This window comes from Diuraphis noxia, unplaced genomic scaffold, assembly GCF_037042655.1.
Source record: "Diuraphis noxia isolate RWA-SAM2 unplaced genomic scaffold, SU_Dnox_SAM2 contig0003, whole genome shotgun sequence".
Taxonomy (NCBI): Eukaryota; Metazoa; Arthropoda; class Insecta; order Hemiptera; family Aphididae; genus Diuraphis; species Diuraphis noxia.
Genome location: NW_028301713.1, coordinates 80,563,726 through 80,585,377, shown reverse-complemented (window position 1 = coordinate 80,585,377; position 21,652 = coordinate 80,563,726). Strand labels below are relative to the sequence as shown.

The 21,652-nt window shown below is 29.8% G+C and overlaps 3 protein-coding genes across 3 annotated transcripts in view; 1 reads left to right on the top strand and 2 right to left on the bottom strand.

The window, feature by feature from the left end:
• The first annotated feature begins 1,980 nt into the window (after positions 1-1,980).
• On the top strand, positions 1,981-3,214 carry ND-B14.7 (NADH dehydrogenase (ubiquinone) B14.7 subunit). The gene is made up of 2 exons (XM_015520075.2): positions 1,981-2,500; positions 2,588-3,214. Exons 1-2 carry the CDS (start codon positions 2,337-2,339, stop codon positions 2,946-2,948), a joined length of 525 nt encoding a protein of 174 aa, XP_015375561.1. The 5' UTR covers positions 1,981-2,336; the 3' UTR covers positions 2,949-3,214.
• A 4,729-nt stretch (positions 3,215-7,943) lies between these two features.
• Positions 7,944-9,682, bottom strand: LOC107170072 (uncharacterized). Its single transcript, XM_015520086.2, has 2 exons — positions 9,548-9,682; positions 7,944-8,674 (listed from the first exon to the last, which is right to left on the bottom strand). The coding sequence occupies exons 1-2, from the start codon at positions 9,584-9,586 to the stop codon at positions 8,255-8,257; spliced, it is 459 nt and encodes a 152-aa protein (XP_015375572.1). The 5' UTR covers positions 9,587-9,682; the 3' UTR covers positions 7,944-8,254.
• Positions 9,683-14,823: 5,141 nt separating this feature from the next.
• The window catches only part of LOC107170180 (ferric reductase 1), a 49,271-nt gene continuing 42,442 nt past the window's right edge, over positions 14,824-21,652 (bottom strand). The window contains exons 3-14 of the mRNA XM_015520233.2: positions 20,705-20,799; positions 20,451-20,574; positions 20,132-20,332; positions 19,117-19,384; positions 18,768-19,036; positions 17,949-18,056; positions 17,704-17,860; positions 17,393-17,619; positions 16,236-16,482; positions 16,034-16,146; positions 15,803-15,916; positions 14,824-15,701 (exon numbers count right to left, since the gene is read on the bottom strand). Coding sequence (XP_015375719.2) covers positions 15,567-15,701; positions 15,803-15,916; positions 16,034-16,146; positions 16,236-16,482; positions 17,393-17,619; positions 17,704-17,860; positions 17,949-18,056; positions 18,768-19,036; positions 19,117-19,384; positions 20,132-20,332; positions 20,451-20,574; positions 20,705-20,799 — 2,058 coding nt within the window. The 3' untranslated portion in view covers positions 14,824-15,566. The remainder of the gene's footprint in view (positions 15,702-15,802; positions 15,917-16,033; positions 16,147-16,235; positions 16,483-17,392; positions 17,620-17,703; positions 17,861-17,948; positions 18,057-18,767; positions 19,037-19,116; positions 19,385-20,131; positions 20,333-20,450; positions 20,575-20,704; positions 20,800-21,652) is intronic.

The window sequence follows — 21,652 nt, the reverse complement described above, 5'->3', positions numbered from 1 at the left end:
TTAAAATAGACTGCAGTTTTTTTCATGTATTATGTATATATGAGAAATCTGTATGTATTTTATTTTTGAATTAATATATTGCGGAGGTAAATATGTTTACGACGTATGTATTATACCTACATTATAACTAATATATTTTGTTGCTATCAATCGAAATTTCCTGTGAAATTTAAAAATATAATATAAAATTATATATAATATAATTATATAATTTAAAATACACCACATCGATCCCTTGACCCTTTCCCCCACCACTATTCCTAAATAAGTATTAGACAGTAGATTAGTGGAAATGCATTATAATTTATAATATTAAGCCACAGCTATAAACAATTTAAATTTAATAATTTTAGACTAAAAAGTAAAGTATACTTTGAATATTTTCTATATTTTTATTTTAACGTCAAACGACAGTGCCACCATCCAAAAAAAAAACACTATTGCTCCCCTCCAGATCGTTCCTAACACTATACCACGTCATTGAGTTGGTCACTACTCACTGTAATTAATATATTAAGTTTAAATTCAATGACAAACTAAACTTTAAACTGCAATAATAAGAACAATTTATTGGATATCTAAGATTTTTGATTTAATTTTCAAGTTTATCTACGGAGCTTAAAATATTGTGAGTATTTTACTAATTATTGTCCACTGACTAGTACCTATTCTTAGTTTTTATCCTTCATTAAGGGGATTCGATCCCGCTATTTTCTGTCTTTGTCTAAAATACACGTAACATATAGCATTGTTATACCTATTTTCTTTACCAAGTTGTTTAAACTTCTCCAAAAGTTGATGTATAACAATTTTATAATTATTACTTTTTTTTAATATAAGGTTTTTAGGAATTTGAGAGATAATATCAAAAATATGGGAAAGTCAATCTCAAGTATAGACTACAAATAATTAAAATCTGTTTTTAGAATTCTTATAACTTAATAGATAAATCGGCAGGTTTGGCAAAGAACACGCATACAATTCTATGTCACGTGTGTTTTAGACAAAGATATTGCTAAATAACGTCAATAACGACATCGAATCCCCTTAAAATTCTGTGTTAAAAAATCCTTTGATATCGGTGTAATTCTGTAAAAAAATTATTACGATAAATTATTTATATTAACCGATTTATGATGAAAAATAGATCATTACCATTGATTAAATATACATACATATATATTGTATATTTAATCAATGTCATTATATTAAATAATAATATAGGTATTATTAATTATTATAGCAACACCGGGCTTCTTTATTAATATTAATGTCAAAGTGCCTACACCTGTTTTTCTGACTTACAGGAAAAACTCTCACGCCTCGTTGAGTGATCAGATTTCGATTATTTTTATTTTTTTATTAGAAAGATGAAGACTTCTCACGAGGAGCGTTCGACTTGGATTTTCAAAATTCTGTTTCTAAACTATATAATACGATTTTGTATATGACCATATTTCACAAGCTTTTGTTATTGTTATTAGTATAATAACTTATTACCTATATTTTATTTTAAGTAATGAAATTAAACGAAAAAAAAAACAAATGATTAAAATCAGACCACTCTTCAACGCGTGAGAGTTTTTCTCGTAAAGCTTGTTTTGAGTAAAAAGTGATTTTTAAAAATCACGTTTTTCATTTTTGGTAGGCGACGCCGTAGACACATAATATTATGCGTTGTGTACGTAGATAGCCCAAAACTCGCATAAAATTATACCCATTCTAATTATTATTACGAAGTAGGTCATACGATATACGAATGGCGAGGGAATTGCATGTTATCTAAATATTGCCCCTTAATAACGACACACAATCAAGCCCCTTAATAAGACGTCCTGAATCTTGGACGTTGATGGTAGCGGCAACCACCGTTTTGTCATCTTACGGTGATGTTGGCAACACTCCACTCGCTGATGCCCTTCAAAATAAATTGTTCTGTTGATAATATGATATCATATCGCTATCATATGATAAGTCGTTCGCAGACTGCAGAACGCGTATTTACTATTATTTTCCATCACGATTCACGAGTGTATATTTTTCTTTAATCGTGATTTCTGTAGTTGATCAAGGTGAATATTAGTTATTATAATAATATACAAATATCAGTCTACCGCTTATCGTTCGAAACGCATAACATATGTTCGTGTTATCACGACCGGATTCGTATTTTCAGTTTTGTGAGTAGCGAAAACTAGAAATAAACGTCGAAAACTTAATCGTTTTCTTCTTGGCCGGGTCTCCTGTCTCCCAATCATCGTACCATCGATACTTGATTGCATAGTCGTGATCTCCGCGATCGTCTGTTACCCACACCAACTAAACCATCAGCCGTCATGTCGCTATTCAGGTATTCGTATTACGATACACCGGACGGTAAGGACCTCATAAAAAAACTATTCTACACCAACAAACAAGTGTCCATCATTGGGTTCGGGCTGGCTACATCAGAAATCATCCTGGTCAGCAAACCATTCGGATATCTGAATACCATTTACAGGTAATAATTATTATGTTCGGAAGTTGTAACACATTCGTTTTAGCTTACCAAAGTGTATTTTAAAACTGTACAACCATTGGTTTTCAGATACGGACAGTTGATGGGACCAATGTTTGCTGCCACATCGACGTTCTGCTTGGTGACGCACTTATCCACTAACATACGTGGTAAAGATGACATGGTGAACTATGCCATTGGCGGTTTCTCCACTGGCATTGTGACGGGTATAATCTTAAATCAAAAAATGATCGGTACTTGGATGGCAGTTGTGTTAGCGTGCATTGGTGCAGCCAAGAAGCATTCAAAGCTCAACAATTACGAATTCTACCCCACTTATCCTAAAATTCGTAAACCCATACACGGAGATTTCAGAACACCGTACAATAATTGGAGCTTATATGAAATGCGACCAAAAGGATGGATAGCTGCTGAAGAACGACAGGAATAAGTAAAGATTTACCAACAGCAGTTCATAATATTGAAATAATTATGTGAGTGTACAATTTATTTAGTAATAATATATTACGCATAATAATATGTTTTGTTTGTTATATAGTATTTGATTTGAATTACATTTACATATTATTAATAAAACATATTTTGTTTTCATTACATTAGACATTTTTTTTTTTTTAATAGTTGTATTAATGATACTTATGTAAAAATAAAAATTTGTAAGATTATTTAATAAAAATAAAAATTTTAAAAATACAACACCATCATTTATTTAAATTTTATCTTTGATTTCTTGAGGTTTGCTTTAAAAATGTATCTAAATATTTTTAAGCTCATCTATCATGGATGTTAAATTAAAATGGACTTAATATAAAATGGTTTAAAAATTATCTTTAATTTTTGTTCATTTTTTGAATGGACCTTATATCTTATAATTTGGTTACTTAAATATTTATTACTTTGGTTAATTTTCATAGTGAGAGTTCTGAGATATTTTAAGTAATGTAAAAGGTCTGAGTGGTTCTCTACCAAAAATTTTTCAATGGATGAAAGTGATCCATACTTAATTTCATGTGCCAAACACATATTCTTCATACTTACCTAATTATTATTATTTTTATCATAATATAAATTATGAAATATCACAAAATCATTATTTGTTAATAATTTATCAATAATATATTCTAAATTTAATATAGATACTTAATAAATTATTTGAAACGCACCAATGCTGGAGGGGTCTGAGCATCCCCCTGGTTTTGCTACTGGTTATATATATCATCAATTTTTTAAAATAAAATACTGATTATTACTTAAATATGAGTAAAATAATATTTTTACTAATTAATAAATTTTGGTCAGTGGCAGTCATAATAATACTTGAAATATTGACAGAGTAGGTCAAATAATTTATAAGTATCCTTCCTAAAAATCTTAAAATCTGTGCTCATTAAAAAAATTATTACTGTGTTTAAACATTTTATATCTATCTACTTTTAATCCTCGATATAAAAATATGTCATATATTATACATCTTGGCTACAAAATATTAACAACTAGGTAATATTTTTTAAATCATTGTCAAAACCAACTATTTAAATTACAGTTCAATAGTATTTTATTTTATTCAAATTACTTTTTAAGAAATTTTAAACAATAACAAATATCTACCAACAAAATAATACTTTAATTATTAAATTCCTATTTAAAATTTAAATTTTGCAATGTAGTTCATTACAGATTTATTAATTAAATTAATATAGTCATCTTTAGAAGGTTCAAAGTGTAAAGACAATTATTATTTATTATAATATTAATTTATGGATACAATATTTTATACTTTTTAAATAGGTACCCTCTGCATTATAAATACTTATGTTTAACTATATAATGTTTAATGAATCTACTAGCTGTATGGTTATGGGTTCTGATATTTTTAAAGAGCACTGTGGTCACACACTGAAATAGATGAGATTGGATGTTTTGTTGCTCAATTTAAGTTCATGATAGCTTAATTTTATACTATCAATAGTCATGGATCCTTGGCCAGTGAATTAACATGTATTTGCCCATTCCGACATCAAAATCAATAATAACTGTACTTTAAGCCAAGTTTTATAATTCTGTAATTTGATTTTTCTAGCAACCTTTTTTTTTTTTTTTTATCAACTATTATTATAATAATTTTATTGAATAATTTTTTTTTTACTTTTTCTCTAATATTCATAAACATATATCAAAATTTTTCAATATCAATTGCCGCATTAAATAAAACAATTGGTATGACCATTATCTTTTGAATAACAGTGTAGAAATTGTTGTTGAATTTAAATTTATATCTGTTTAAAACAACAATATTATCATTAGTATCTATGAAAAGCATTATCAGGAATTTTCATATTTAATTTTTTTCAGGTACTTTTCTGTTATCCCTACAACCGCTCGATGCCGCGACTACCACTTGAGGTTTTATTGATAATTTTGATGACTTTTTGTTCTACATTATAATAACTCTCTACTACTGTGATAATTTATGTGATTACTGATTATAAACGTTATACTAATATACATTATTACATAAATGGCAATTCATAATGTTTATTATGTATTAAAATACGGAACTATCTGGATAATACTATAGTAATACCTTGTAGTCGAAATAACAGAATTGAGTAGTCGCGGTAGTAGGGATAACAGAAAAATACCTTTTTTTATATTTATTACATACAATCTATAAATGAATTTTACAATAAGTATGTTTAAGAATTTACATTTATATTGGCATGGTTGACATGAAGTAATCACCCAGAGGCAACACTTACTGGCTAGAGAGGGTTAGAGTTATTTTAAGTAATGGTGCCTATTTTGCTTTAACCTTCTAGGTGGATTTCATGGGATAGATTCATAATTTAAAGCAAGAATTAGGGTGTCAGAGTGGCTTGTAAAAGGGGCATGAAATAGTTTAAAGGAATGTTTTCCTTCTCCTTGAACAGTATAAATTTTTAAGTCAGTATTTAAGGTGTGGTTTGAAACATACGGAGGAGCACCTGTAATCATTCGTAGTGAGATTGATTAGTATTTATAAATATTTGATTTTTCTGCTACTTCCCACAATTAGATTCTATATGGTTATATTTAATTTGGATAAATTGGCTTAAGGAGGGTTTTGTATTTAGGTTAATTTTTTATTGCCTTCCTATAAGTGGAAAGAGTGCTCTTTTTCTGGCATTTAATATAGGTCGTTTCTGCTTGATGTTCGGCCTAGGTAAGCCTTTTGTTGAGTGTCAGACCCAAATATTTAACATTAGAGGAAGAAGGGATGATTTTATTATTTAATTTACTTTTGTTTTTACTACAGGACACAATAGTTTACAATATCCATAATAATATTGATACTTATGTCTAACAAGTGTAACATATATTTTTTAAATTATTTTTTTTATACAAAATTAATAATACAATAATTAATCATAGGTACCTATGAAAAATCTTTTGTCTTATAAACATTTAAAATAAAAAAAATTTCAGTCATTTTTTAAATATTACGTTAAGCTTTTGTTAAAAATTACGAAAATGTGACCTTATATTATATTTATATTATTATAATAATATTAATAATGACATCTTACGAAATAATTTAAGCCCTAGCAGGTTACTACCTAAATTATGAAAATAATTACATGTTGTAGTGCGTGCAAGTACCGGATATAGATTTTCCAAAAAATGGACTCTGTACGAATCGTTTAAACGTATCTACCTATCTATTTTAGACGGTTTGGAGTAGATGGGGAAAAATGAGCGTAAATAAACGCATTGCGCAGTCTGCAGACGACGGGTGATGGCGAAAAGAGAATTGTATATTTTAACATATTATTATTATTAAATAGATATTAAATACTAAATGCAACCAGCGAGTGCCTTCTAATGAGACCACTCATGTAATGGGATTTAGTGGTCTTGAGCTGTAAAATACGTTATACATTTACTTCTCTAATATATTCTTAATTCTTATGCATATAGGTAATAATAAATAGCAACAACGCGTATATGTACGAAATTAGTTTGCTCCAAAACGGCGGACGTGATTAATCTACGAGGGAGCTCGCGCCACTCGCGTGAAAACATTACAATACTTACTCTTTGGCTGTTCTCCAGAAATATGAAAGTCCGTGGAGATTTACAATGTAACACGCATAATTTCACGATAAAGCAACGTTAGATTTTGGCTTGAAAAAAGCGCAAGGCGATATGGTATTATGGTTTGTTTACGACCAAGACTGTTATTTTACTTTTAGTATTATTTCTATATATATATATAATTTTTTTTTTGTGATGCAAACATACTTACATATTTTATGAAATATAACCGCAGTTTTTTTTTTTTTTAAACTTATATAGTGCACATCACATCGTAGGTATTATAAATGTTCGATTTTGTACAATGTATATATTTAAATTCGTAGAAACGCGAGGACTATATAAGGATGACAAAAACATTTTGTGAGAACGGTATATTTTATCCTTTAGAAAATGAATGCGTCTTCACACCATTTCATAACCATAGGATTCTAACAAAAGTCAAATATTAAGGGTTTTCAGTGAATGCGTGTTTTTAGTACAAAACTTTGCCTTCCAGAAAAAAGTCTTCCACTTCGTAAAATAGTCAACTTTTGATAATAATATTTTTATTTGAAAGATAAACCTAGGTCGCATTACACTCCGATAAAACTAGATTTTCTGACGTTGTATAAAACTTCGGTATCTACATCACAAATCACGTATGATATTGGTATCTATTAGTAAACTGCAAGAAGCGTATTGTCGTTATTTTTATTTTTATTGTTATCAATTATTATTAGGTATTTTAAACGTAACTACCTACCTCGTCTTTCAAATACATAACTTAAATTTATTGCGAAAATCTTAAATTGATTCACATTGTATGACCTTGATTATTATTCACATTTAACGTGATTATAATATAAGACGTAAAATGACTTAGATATAATACCTACCTATAAAGTTACCTGGTATACCTTTTTTTCTTTAATAAAAATATTAAACTAATTTAATATAATAAATAATCTCTAATCTCTAATATTATGTTATGTAAGTTGGCTGAAATCATTTTAATTATTATATTACCTTAAATAATACACTATTGCATTATTATGGCGAGAATATCAAGTTAATAGGTAATAACTAATAAGTTGTGATACCATAATATGTATCATATACTCATTTATAGTTACTATGTATAATAATATTTAGATAATATACATTATAGCTAGGTAACAAAACGAAGTCAATATTGTAAAGTATAATTCCTCGGCCTAGTTAATATTTTTAATAAAAAGTACTAATGTAGGATAGGTTTTATATAAGATATACCTACTTTGTCAGTAATATGCTATTATTTTATTATTAGTATAAAAACAAAAAACCATTATTATAGTTAAATATAATAATATAATATATAATATTCTAATTCAACAATAAAAATGGTTTATTCAATAAACGAGTTAGGTAATTATTGTTTGCATAACATTATATTATGATCCAAATAGCAAGGTTACTAACTAGGTATATGATCGCTTCTATGTCAAAAATCACCAATTTTATATTAATATTATTATTATAATTACATATGCCCAACAACAACAACAATAGCCTTAGAACAATTATTTATCAGTAGATTATTATGAATAATATTATGATAGTAATAAGAATACACAATGTTACATTTCGGATTTCACAATTATAATTAGGTAATCAATAGTACTTGTGATAGTTTGACGGCTATTGGTGGTAGTAGTCAACGTCTGCGTGCGACTGATGGTAATAATATTTATTGTTGTCTTTGGGAGCTTCAATTTTCTTGACCACAGCGTTGAACCCGTGTTCATGGTCGGCCGTGTATTCAACCACTCGGATGGAGCCATCCGGTTCCACCAGACTGTACGATCCCTTGACGTTACCGTGGCCGTCGCTCACTTCCTGTTGGCTCTTGATGTCGTGCGTGTGCAGGTCCTTCACGCCGTACTCGAAATGGTATGGAGCGGCGGGTGCAGGAGCGTAACCGCTGTGCTGGTACTGCAGATGACCTGCTGCACCGTCGTAGCCATTATAGTGGTCATCGTAGTAACTCTTGTACTCCAGTGGATAAGCAAATGCCATACTCGCGAACAGAGTGGCGACGGTGGCGAACACAGTGATCGGCTGAACAAAATAACGATAAACATTTCAATATCATAATATACAGTTTCGATAATACTCGATTGTTTGTCTTGCCTTTGAAATGTTTTTAAGCTGTGTTGTTTTAAAGGCATTTATATGAGCTCGAAAAATACTTAAGTTGAATTCATTTTTATTCCCTTGAGATTTGAGTTATCGAGACTTGACTAATTTTCGTATAGTAATATAATAATATACACGCATAACCTACCTACATTCCTAACTAATATCACTATCATCATAATAATATATTATTTTATTTATTTTAATATGTATTCAATATAATTGTTAGAGGAAATCAACTCTTTACTATTATAAAATATTATTTTAAAAATGTTAATAAGCACTACACCGTTTATAATCTATAAATGATAATATAAATATTATGAAAATTCCTTACAGCTATTTCCTTAAAATTGATTACCGTCCCACGATTATATTCCTAATTTAGTACATTTATATGTTTGAATTCTCTAGCTGATCGTTGGCATGCGGCTTACTTAAATTTTATTAATAATTTAATAAATAGTAAAGTAGACTCTCCTGTTTTACCATCTCAAATTCATTTTTTTTAATTTCCTATCGTCTCTCACGTTATCCTATTTTTATCCACATTACTCTATCTAATTTGGAACACTCTTTATATTTTATTTTATTATGATGAATAAGATTCATATAAATTACTTAATACTTATCAAAACGCATATTATGATTATATTAATAAATTTTTTATTACTTTTAAATGCTTTATCGAGTTATTGTCAAAAATAAAGCAAAATAACATGCCTCTAATGAACATTTGAAATTTAGATGCAAATAAATTATTAATAAAGTAGAAGAACAATTTAATAATCTTACCTTAATAGTCATTTTGAAAATATTGAACTCTTGAAACATAGACGGGATGAATATAAATCTTTGTTTATAAAATAAACCAAAAAAAATAAACACTGATGTATATTTAAAGTTAGCTTACAGTATTTATATACAATGCCATCACATCCCTCCCATTGGGTCTAATGGAGTTCACCTAGATTCCTGGACTAATATTATATAGCGCAATTACATCAGCTCATTAAAAAAAGTTACACAAAATAATCTTCTTTGATTACATTAGGTATACCTATGTACCTAATGTTGCGTAATGTATTAATTAATTATATATACTATGTTAAATTAGCATTGTTTTTGTTACGAAAAAAATGGTTTTTACAAATAACGATAGTACGACACATACAACTTATGTTGAGTTTAAAATATAGGACTTTAATATTAAAAAGGTAGAATATGTTAATACGTATAATTATAATTCAATATCAATTTCATTTTTTGTGTTATGATTTTGCCAATCTTGGATAGTTGGATATTAAGTAGAAATAAATGGATTCAATGAAAGGTACAATTTTTGTAATTCAATATTTTTTCTAAATTTCATTATATTGATTTAAAACTAAGTACATGATGCGTAGTTAGTCAATTTTCCGAATTTTCGATAGGTTTTCAATTAAGTTGATAGTGAAATACTAAATCTGTTCTTATATGAGCGAAATCGCACCATACAGTTACCAAAAACCTATACAGTTATGTTAACAGGACGTCAATACCACGAGCCCTCAAAAACATATTATACGGAATACATTATCATAATACGAATACGACCCGTGCTTTTCATGATATAGAGCCAATTGAATTGTTAACGGGCGATGATGGGTAAGTCGCTAGTGGGTATCTACGCTTTAATAGTGGTATTATATTTACCTTGAACTCAGCCACCCGTCGGACTATAATTATTTGGATCGGAGCTCCGAGCTAAACAATATAAACATAATAATAATTTTGGATATTTCAGAATATGTGCTACCAGATCCAGTTATCGTGAGCAATTATTGTTAGTTCACAGCAGGCGCCTACAGAACAATAATATAATTATATAATCATATTGAAGTATCGCAATATCATATTTAAATAGATTAATTACGTAGGCTTGATGTGTTTATGAATAGTTTTAACAATAAAAAATAATGGATTTATTACTTTCTTCAAATGTGGTGTTTAATTAAAAAGTAATAATAGTAAAAAAAAAAAATGTATACTAGGTACTTATATAAATATGTAATATACACGTCTACCACTCTAAAGAATCCCAAAACTTGATTTGTTTAGAAAGTTATTATATTTTTTTTTTATATGATATAACCTACATTATTATATATAATGTATATATTATAATGATGTGAATAACAATGGAATAGATGAAAACTTGAACTACGCAGACTTGTTGAAAATATTTTAATAATATTTTTATGAGAAATCTAAAAGATAACGAAAGCATTTTTCTTCTTTGAAGTTATAATTTCTGAACAAAAGAAACTGATAATAATGTTCTTTATTCTGCTTTGCTACAGTTTAAAGTAGTAGGTAAGGCAACTGAGATTAAAAATCAAAAATATATTACAAAAAAGTCATTCTTTGTATTTACTAGGTCATCATTTTGGTCATTGTTTATACAACAAAATACCTACATCTAGTATTTACATTAATATTAAATTAATTGTAAATAGCAATATTTCATAAAATAAAAATATCTACTTAACCTGTTACACCAAATCAGCATAAAAAAAATTGTTCTTGTTATATTTGGTTGTCCGATAATATAATACGAATCATGAGCAGGTTAGACTTATAATCTGTTATATTTATATAAAAACCAGCATTTAAGGTTTGGTGTAAAAATCTTAAAATAAAATTTCAAATTCATACTTGGTTTCCAAAAGCTCTAAAATGCCCTAGAAAATTAAGAAAATTACCTAAAAACTAAAAAATTCAAAATAAACTTTCTTATTCTCATTCATAAAAGTACATAAAACAAATTTGTGACCAGACGAGCATCGCACAGTAAGCTTTGGAAAACAATGCAAAGTGCATCGAAATCCCAGCCCAAGTCATCACATTAGTTTTTTATAAGCGTTTGAAATTCAAATTGTTAAAACTATATTCAACCGTAGAATAACTTGTTATAGATTCTACAACATGTTAATTTACGGTGTCTAGGGGTGGCTTCTAACCTAATTTTAGGAACCGCAAATTTATGAAGCTAATTTGAAGTGAGCCACATTGTTAAGACACATTTAGAAAATGAAGACACATTTTTTATTTTATAACAAATAAAGGAACATTAATTTTTTTCCACTCGCAGAATATTATTGACTATTGTTCAGGTAAACATTAAGGAAAGAGATCTTACTTTTGATAAGTGATTTTCATATTATATCAATTAACCTTATTCTAAGCTTGGTATCAAGAGCCAATTTAAATTGGTAATTCTTATAGGATACGAACTGTATTTATTTTTAAAAGACGAACTATTGTGTTTGTAGAAAAAAGTACAATAATTGTAATGTATATTCATTCATAAAAAAAAATGAAGGATACAAAAAACCAATCCCAGGGCCGCCAGTGGGCTTTTCTTGAATTTAACACTGGCTGAGGAAAATAGATGAGCTACATAAAGTTGGTTGGTAAAAGCGGGAAACATTAATTTAGCTTCATATAAATTATAAATGCATGAGAAAATTACAACTTTCATTAATAAAAGTCGATTGGCTTTCTACTATTATCCTCTTTGAGAATTAGTTCATATTAGATCATTATTTTGCATCATAGAAACACTATATTAAAAAATTTGACACGTCCACGTATAATACCTACTTTATGCTTTTGATATTTATCATTAATCAAGTATGTAATATATATTGTAATTTAATCAAAGTTAGTGTGGAATTGTTGAAACTCGAATTTAACTATATTAATTATATAAATGTAGTGTTTTAATTTTATGTCTATATCCAATAATATATTTTTTTTTAAGTGTCAGCATCTCGTTACCTACAACTGCACAATTCATTTATTATATTTAGTGATTTTAACAGCCACTGTGAAACCTGTAGGTCATACATATCTGACATATCCATAAAGATATATTCTTAAAGAATTTCTCACTCATGACAATTTGGCGCACGCCTCATCAACGGACATAAAACAGAACAAACTCTTTCAAATAACCACTCATCAGCCATTAATTTGTCCTTTAAAACACATCCCGTTCTACAAATTTGAATGCGAGTACTCAATCTAAAATATACGGCAGTACCTATCTTGTTTACTCCCTCTGTATGACATCTATTTAATTTATCCAAAACTCTGGCCAATTGGAATCCTCTTTTCTTCTATGATAGATATTAAAATGTCAAACCTTTCTATCCCATCGCATGGAAATGTGAAAATATTTGTCTCAGAATCACAGACCTTGTCACAATATCGCCTAAATCAAATCACTTTAGTGTTTCTTTAGTTTTCCAAGTAACCATGTCGTTAAATGGATTGAAGAAATCAAAAGATCCACCCACAAGAGAAATAAAGTTCAGACACTTACTCTCAAAATATACTTAATTTATTTTTAAAAAAAGAGTTGTAGTTGATTATTACGACCTACATTAATTTCCCAAGAAATCAACCATTCCTACTCTCAATATAATTTACCCTAAGGAGAAACTACCATCATCCTTACGACATAAAATTATAACAAAAGATTAAGAGACCTTCCTGGTGAAATTAGGTAACCTTAACTACGATGTATCATCATGAAATAATTAAAATTTTACATTATAATATACTATTAACATAATATACCTTAGTAATATTTTCAGATGAATCAATTAATGTGACCAGTTGTTGAATTCATTAACATATTCGTAAAATATTCTAGTCGTTGAAATACTCAATTAATAATATAGTTTGGCAGCTGCATCCGAATAGCATTAAAAAAAAAAATTTCTTAGGATTCTCTTAGAGAAATCTGTCCGAATTGCATGTCATGTACCCATAAGTTTATTTATCATGTACTTAAGTGCACAACTTAAACTTTAATTTTAATTTTTCTGTCAAAAATACGTGATTCAAATTAAAATAATATACGTGGGGAAATATTAAAAAAAAACAAAAGTGTTTAAGTTTTGATAACGGAATTTTAAAATAATAAAATTAAATATGTAGAAAAGTTGGATTACACGGCGTTATACAGTTATACATCATTCCTATAGGTAATGTAAATTATATATTTCATAAGCGTTAACTAAAGTTTATTATGCTGTAATAATAAAGAAGTAAAAAGCGTTAATGGCGGTAATAAATTGTATCTTGTATAATATTATGTATATTATGTGATTAGTAATTAACGATTCGCTCCTGTAGTCCCATCCTTGTTTTGAGTTTTTACCAAAATACTTAAATCTTATTCGAACTAAAGTATCAAACCTAGTCATTGGATAAAACCTCTGAAAAACATACTTTATTTCATGATGAAAAGTTTACCTACCTGAAAACGACATACTCACTTTTTTGAAATAAATTGAACTCCTCAATTCTTCAAACTAAGATTTTAAAATTTAAATAATGTTCAAGTGAAAAAATTAATTTAAAAATGTAAAAAAGTTTTTTTCGAACACATTTTTTGACAAATTCAAAAAAAATTTCAGAAATTTCATCGGATAAAATATAGGTTAGTTAATACGATTGAGGAAAGATAGATACTTTTGATAAAACAATTTATATTCTTGTAGTGCAGTATTGACACTTGGATGCACGTGGGATGTGGGAAGCACTTCGTTGTTTTTTTTACACACTCACACTAATGATCACACGCTAAGCGTTCCATAATCAGCAAGCGCATTTAAAATTGCCTACATTGAACTCCTTAAAAATTATCGGTGTCAAATCTATTTAAGACATTGATTGGACACGCAATTTCATACCATTCTATGTTTTTTGGTCTTGCCAGTGCATGACTGCTAAAATATTTGTCATTGTAAATGTTGATTTAGGGTTTAAAATGAAACTTTTTCAATATCAACTTCAAAATTAATCTATTATGATATTTTTTGAATATTTCAATGAAAATTCGTCTAATGAAATTTTAAAACCATAATAATTACAATATTAAAATGTAATAACTATTTCACAGTGTACTACAAATCCCCTGACGAGTACGCAGACATGATATGATGGTATAAATATATAAAATATATTGTCAACATTAGCCGTTACACACAAAAACTCAAAAAAAAAATCACATAATATAATACCATATAAAATTATTTTATTTTTTATTACATATTATTGTTTGACATAAAGTTTGAAGAGCGTTACGTTTTTTTTTAAACAATAGAGACGGCGTTTTATTAACTTGTGTATACAATCGTAACGTAACTTATTTATATCATACACACATCATCAATCTAATCTGATGATTATTATTAATTAGGTACTTATAAAATATTAATTTTTAAATAATCATTGTAGTTTTCAGGTATCTATTCAAAATCCCTGTAGATTCACTTGGACATTACTTAAATAGTTAAATTCCACATTTTATAGCACAGTCATTAATCACAATGTTTCATCTATCATCTATGTAATAATATTTTGTAGAACAATATTGTTGTAAAATAAATATGTATATTCCATAATACCAATATACCTATTCATTAAATACCTTTATTTACGTATAATGTTGTAAATCTAAATCGACAAATAAAATGTTTTACAATGGTCAATGAATTACAAAAAGGATTTACACGACATCATGTAAACATGTACACAATACCTATACAACAAGATTCAAGCAAACCTTAGTTTGGTAGGTTACTACAACGTCATAATGAAATACTAACATGAATTTATAATTATAATATCTGTACATTTTATTCAGGCAATATGTATAATATCCTGTATTTAAAACAATTCTTTTGGTTTAATAAATAGTAATATAAAAAGTAAATTAAATTTATAGTACAAATATTACAAAAGCTTTTGATAGCTCTTAGCTAAACTGTTCCCGAAGAGAATTTAACTTGGTTTCAATCGGGGCAAAAATAACGATCAATACCAGCACTGATGTTATTAAAATAATAAACAGCACGTGGATGAACAGCCAGAATTTTCGGAATCCGGAATGCTAAAAAAAAATAATATTGCAACGAAATATTAAGTGGTGTTAATTATTTTGCGTATACGTCGGTGCACCACAGTGCATATTTGACTTGGTAATTCACTTACAGGTGCATCTTTGTGTTGTTCGTAACTCATCGGACCCCTTCCGTTGTGAAGATCTTTCATGGGGAACGTGTTTATGCGCATGCTTCCCGATTTTTCACTCAAGCAACCCGATATCTAAACCACAATGTTTAATCGGTGAATGTTCAATAAGTGTACAGATAAATAATTAAGAAAAACTGTGTGATTAATTAATCGTTAATATAATGTACACCGAGTGTGGTTTGCACTTACCGACAATATCAAATGAATTATTACGTAAAAGCCTACGTAAGCTACTAGTATCCAGTCCATCCATGCAGGGAGTTCGGCTTTACTGAGAGTGACGGCGAAAAATATGGTTAAAACTATAAACAACGAAACAAAACCACGGTTACAAAAAATCGAAGGGATTATAGGATTGAAAAAAAAAATACGTCGGGTTGGCTATACTCACTGGCGAATATGTGAGCGGCGTTTCCGACCAGCCAATGAATCCAGTTGAAAATCGGTCTTTTCGACGAGTCAGGGTGCGGACGGAACGCTGCAAATATTGGTTGGAAAAACGCCAACACAGTAGTGACGACTCCCAAAAGGGCGTGCGTTTGACTGGGACCGGATACCCATTCGCCAAGTTCCACGAATATGCAAGCTGACCCGGCCAACGAAAGGATCCAAGTGAACATCATCAACAAACGATGCCACTACGGGTGGAAAAATATAATAACATTGTATTTTGATATTGTACAGTTACTATCATTTTGGTACATATTATTAGAATAGCAAATTCTCTGAGGACCTCCAAATTCGTATTTTCTACTATCGTATTCGTATGGATAATTATTTAGTATACATTTATCTTCCAACATATTTGAACATTTTAAAAAATGATAAGAAAACAAAAATATATTTCACGCGTCAATGAAATAAATAATATTAATAATGATTAAAAAGGTTTATCGTTTTTATTAGTATTTGATTGTTTTGAAAAAAATTGAGAAACAAATTACAACTAAATACCTAACAATATACAGTAGAATCACAATTATCATAACTAGTTATTTAGAAATATATAATCAGAAATAATGTGCCTATAATATATTATTATTTTTAATTCGGATAATCGAGATTCTTCTGTAATATAATGAAAGTGTACCCAACACACTTATTTTGAGGTGCACTACAATAAAGTCGAATTTAAAAAATGCGTTTATTATTTTTTAATGTCAATAAACTATTATTTCATATCAAAGAATTTTTTAAATTTCTATAATATTTTATTTTATTTTAAAGTAGGTACAAAAAAAATTGTTTTATAAACATCACGTATACGTATATTAAACTTTTAATTATATTTTTGGCAGTCCAAATATTAACATAATAAAATTACTTTAACGATACAAATTTTATCTAATAATAATTATTATTGAAAACAGATAATGATTACTCAAAATAATTATGGAATAAGTTCAATATAATCCTGTTTTAATCAAAACCTTACGAGTTTATTGACACAACACTAAAGCAATACAGATAGGCACTGCAGTAGTGTATATCTACTACAGTGCATTATCAATTTAATTATTAATACAAAACACTTTTCCAGCGGCTTACCCCAAACCACAAGTCCTTGGAACAGCACGAACCTCCGACCCACGTCTGTTTGTAATACCGAGCGACGACTATACCTATGCTGGCCGCTCCAATCCATGCGACAATCATAAACGAACCGTGTAACCTCAAAAGCAACTTCGACGAGGTTCTCAATGACTTGATTTCCGACAGTGCACTTGCCTCCGCGGTCGAGGTATAGGCCAAGTCATGGTAGCCTACACTCCGTTCTGGGACACACATTCGTTTAATAAATTACCGTTTTCTAATGATACTGCATGTAATATTATTTTTATTATTACAATCTGTTTTACCTTTTAACGATGTGCCAGCAGCGATCAGTAAAAAGTATTTGTTTCTCATCAGATCGTAATTAACTCCTTCCACTCTAGTAACGGCGTCCCGGACGACGTTACAGTAAATCGTACCGTCGATAAACGAAGAATTTAACAGTGTAAGTCCATTTTGGCTCTACAAAAACACAGAATGGGTACATAACAACCATTTTTATAGCGTCCCAACAGCACCACGCATTCAGAGATAAAAATATGCTGCTCACCGTTAACCGTTTGTTGCTCTTTTGATTAGGGACGTTCCACGACATATAAGCTTTGACAAGGTTCGTGCCAACGTTTTCGTGAACGCATTCCATAACGCTGTCTCCTCCCTGCAGAGAGAAACAAAAAATATATATATATATATATTTAACGTCATTATAATATAGTCATTCGCATTCTATGGTACAGCTCGTTCGATTTTTTACACCGTCGTGTACGTGACTGTTGTTATATACATGCACTACGACGACAGTATTATTAGGTACATTTTAATAAAATATAATAATAACAATAACCATGAACGACCACAAAAAAGCCACTATCTATTTCTGTTGTCCTCGGGTCCGCAGCCAAAATTTAACCTGATCCTCAATAACAAGTCATCCATATTCTACTTGGCTGTGCCTTGGCCATTAACGTCTTCCATTCCATTCGTTAAAATTTTCTCGTAACAATTCCGCTTTGTTCGCACTGCACTATGAATAATATACGTTTGACCTTCAAAATCTGTCATTATATCTTTAAATAGTCGAAAAAGAGCTTTGTTGTTTCCGTCATTGAAAAAATATAATACAGGGATTATGAGGCACGGTTTTGTACGGAGCAAAGTGTTAGACACGGTGAAAATTATTTGTGTAGCATCTTTATGCTACCGTACCTTTGTACGCATTGAACACACCAAAATAATTCCGCAAAAAGTTATCGGCTTTATATGTATACTATAATCGTTGAGAAGTCGGTTTAATAACAAACGTGTTTGATAAATAATTACAAAAATCTCAAATCACAAAACTAATTATACGTGTGCGACGCTCACTCACCATTTTCTGATCGTCCGAGATGCCGACGGCCACATAGGCAGCATTCCTAGCTTTCATTTCAAACATGTATCGGGTCCCTTCGACTTTGACGGCCGTCACGGCGGCGCAGTCCTGTGTCGACAAGCACCCATCAGGCGACCCGAAGCACGTTTTCGTCTGACCGCAGTTGTCGTAAAATGGATCCATTACACGCGCCGCTCTCAACTGACCGAGTTTCCTCTTGTCGGCACTACTTATGAACGCTACGTCGTGGTAACCGACACTGAACGCTACGCGAGTTTCAAAAAAAAAATTTTTTTTTTTTTATTACCACCAAACGTTTATTTTTGTTTAGCCACAATTCGCGTACTTTTCAACGAGGCGCCGGCGGCCAGCAGGACGAAATAATCGTCGTTGTCCAGGTCGTAAGTGCTGTCTTCCATTTTTAAAACGGGATCCACGACAACCTTGCAGTAAATAGCTCCGTCGATGATCGAAGCGCTATCCAAGCTCACACCCGACAAGTCCTCGACACGTCGGTTTTGCTTCCGGTTGGGCACGTTCCACGATTTGTAAGCACTCACGCTATTGCTCCGGCCACTCTCTTCGTGAACACACTCGACGACGCCGTCGCCTCCCTGATGAACAGCAAAGCATATACATATAGTTGATAAGTAAATGTTGGACGACTCATAGTAAAGTAAACAAATACGCACTACTGCAGCAATAACATTGATAATAGGTGAAATGTGCATATTTTTTTTATTTTTTTTAAAGGCAAAAATCGATACTTTTAATTAATTATTATATAGGTGTAAAAATTAAAATCTTGTAAAACAAATATTACATTAATTATCGCTGAAAGATTTAAGATTATTGGAAATACCGTTCGTCAAGTCCCTACTATATACATGTAATAGGTAAATATTATTAATGTAACTTGTTGATTTTAAAACTAATTTTACTTTGCAGCTAATTTAAACAACTATACGCTCTTTTGCTTTATGGATTACCAATGAATCACCACACAAAAACATAAGTCCAATAATTAATCATCCCATAATTTATTACTTTGTATGTTTAACTAGAGTGTTTTAAGTTTAGTTTAAAGTCTTCGATTCAATGTTATAAATGCTGAACCATCATTAAAACGAGCGTTTGTATTTACCCGTTAAAATCAAGAAACATTTTTTAATTATACTCTTTGGAAAAACATAGCAGACAAGATTTTATATTGAATCGATGGGCCTATCAACCAAAATTAGCTTACAACTCACACTTGCTATTTAAAATGTATGATACGTTAAAAATAGTATTATTATTACAATGTACGAAATGATTTTCATAAATCATAATTATCATAATAGACGTTTAAATTTTTTTACCATTTTGTTGTCATCTGAAAGTCCAAAAGCCACGTATTGGCTGTCATGGGCCATCATTTCAAATTGATACTTGTCATTCCAGGGCATCAAGGCGACAACCGCTCGGCAATTCATAGTTTGAATGCAACCAAGAGGCGCTCCGACGCAGTTTTTAGTTTTTCCACAACCATTGTAAATGTTCTCCTCGATTTCTTTGAGACCCTATAAAAAATTTGCATCACAAAATAGCTTAAGGTTTATCTCCATTGATTATGCGATAAAAATAGCAATTTATTATAATATACAACATATAAATTATATTTTTTCAAAAGTGGTATACATTTTCTGATCTGCTGATTTCGATAGGTCCGGCCACTGAAAGCCCACCTTTTGCGCTGTTAACCTGAACTGGAGTCGAAGTAATGCCAACCCAAAATGTCGCGTAATCAAGTAACACTGTTGCTCTGCATAAAAAAAATATATTACAATTTAATCGTATTTTTACGTAAATAATAATAATAATACGGTATAATATTGTTGAATTCAGAATATTAATATTGTGTTAAACGTATTAATAAAATATTCGAAACTTACACGAAATTTACTTGTCCGTTAAAGCCGTCCGGTGCTTGCCAATCGAATTCCACGGACTTCTTTTTCGTGTTGCTACTGTGCGTCACTCCTGAACTCTAAATATTAATATCGAATGCATTAGGAAAATCGGTGTGATTTAAACGTGTTATTTAAAATGGCTAAAATTAGAGTTCTTAGACTAGTTATTTAAAACCAATCTCAGTTATATTATTGTATCTTTGCTATGGTCGTTTTGTGTACCAAGAAACCCCTGTTTCAATATTGTAATACAAATTTATTAAAATATACACATCGTTTTGTACCATAACATTTTAAAAATGTATGCCCAAAAGTTTTTTTCAGTTCTCTATTATCTACTATTATTTCGACAAGACGCAACCTACTTTTATTATACTATTTTGGAATCAACTAGATTAACCTTGGTCTACACATCTCGATCGTGACTCGTGAGAATGCATTATTGCGATAATCTACTGTTATTATTACAAGAAAACAGGTAGGTACTGTACAAATCAGCCATAATTTTCACTATTTTACAACGCCTACTCTATAACAATATAATATTATATGTATTATGTATATAATATAAAATAGCATATAACTAGTTTGTATTACGACTGCAGTTTCAATTGTGTTTCATTTTTTTCCCTGTGTATCGTACCTTCTTCATCTAGACGTGCAAAACTCGTTCGAGTACAATGATTTGAAAAATTATTTTCGTGAAAAAACAGTAGGTGTATTCGCGTTTAAAATCTTTGCACGAAAAACGCGTAGATACGTCAAAAGTCAAATGAGTAGATTAATAAAATATGGATTTACAATCGAAACCATGTGAAAGAATAGAAACACTCATCAGCAATATATGGACATCATAAAAGTTGGAAAATATGAATGATGCTCGCAAAACATAACACATTGGATGTGGCAAAAATTACTTTACTCAAAGCG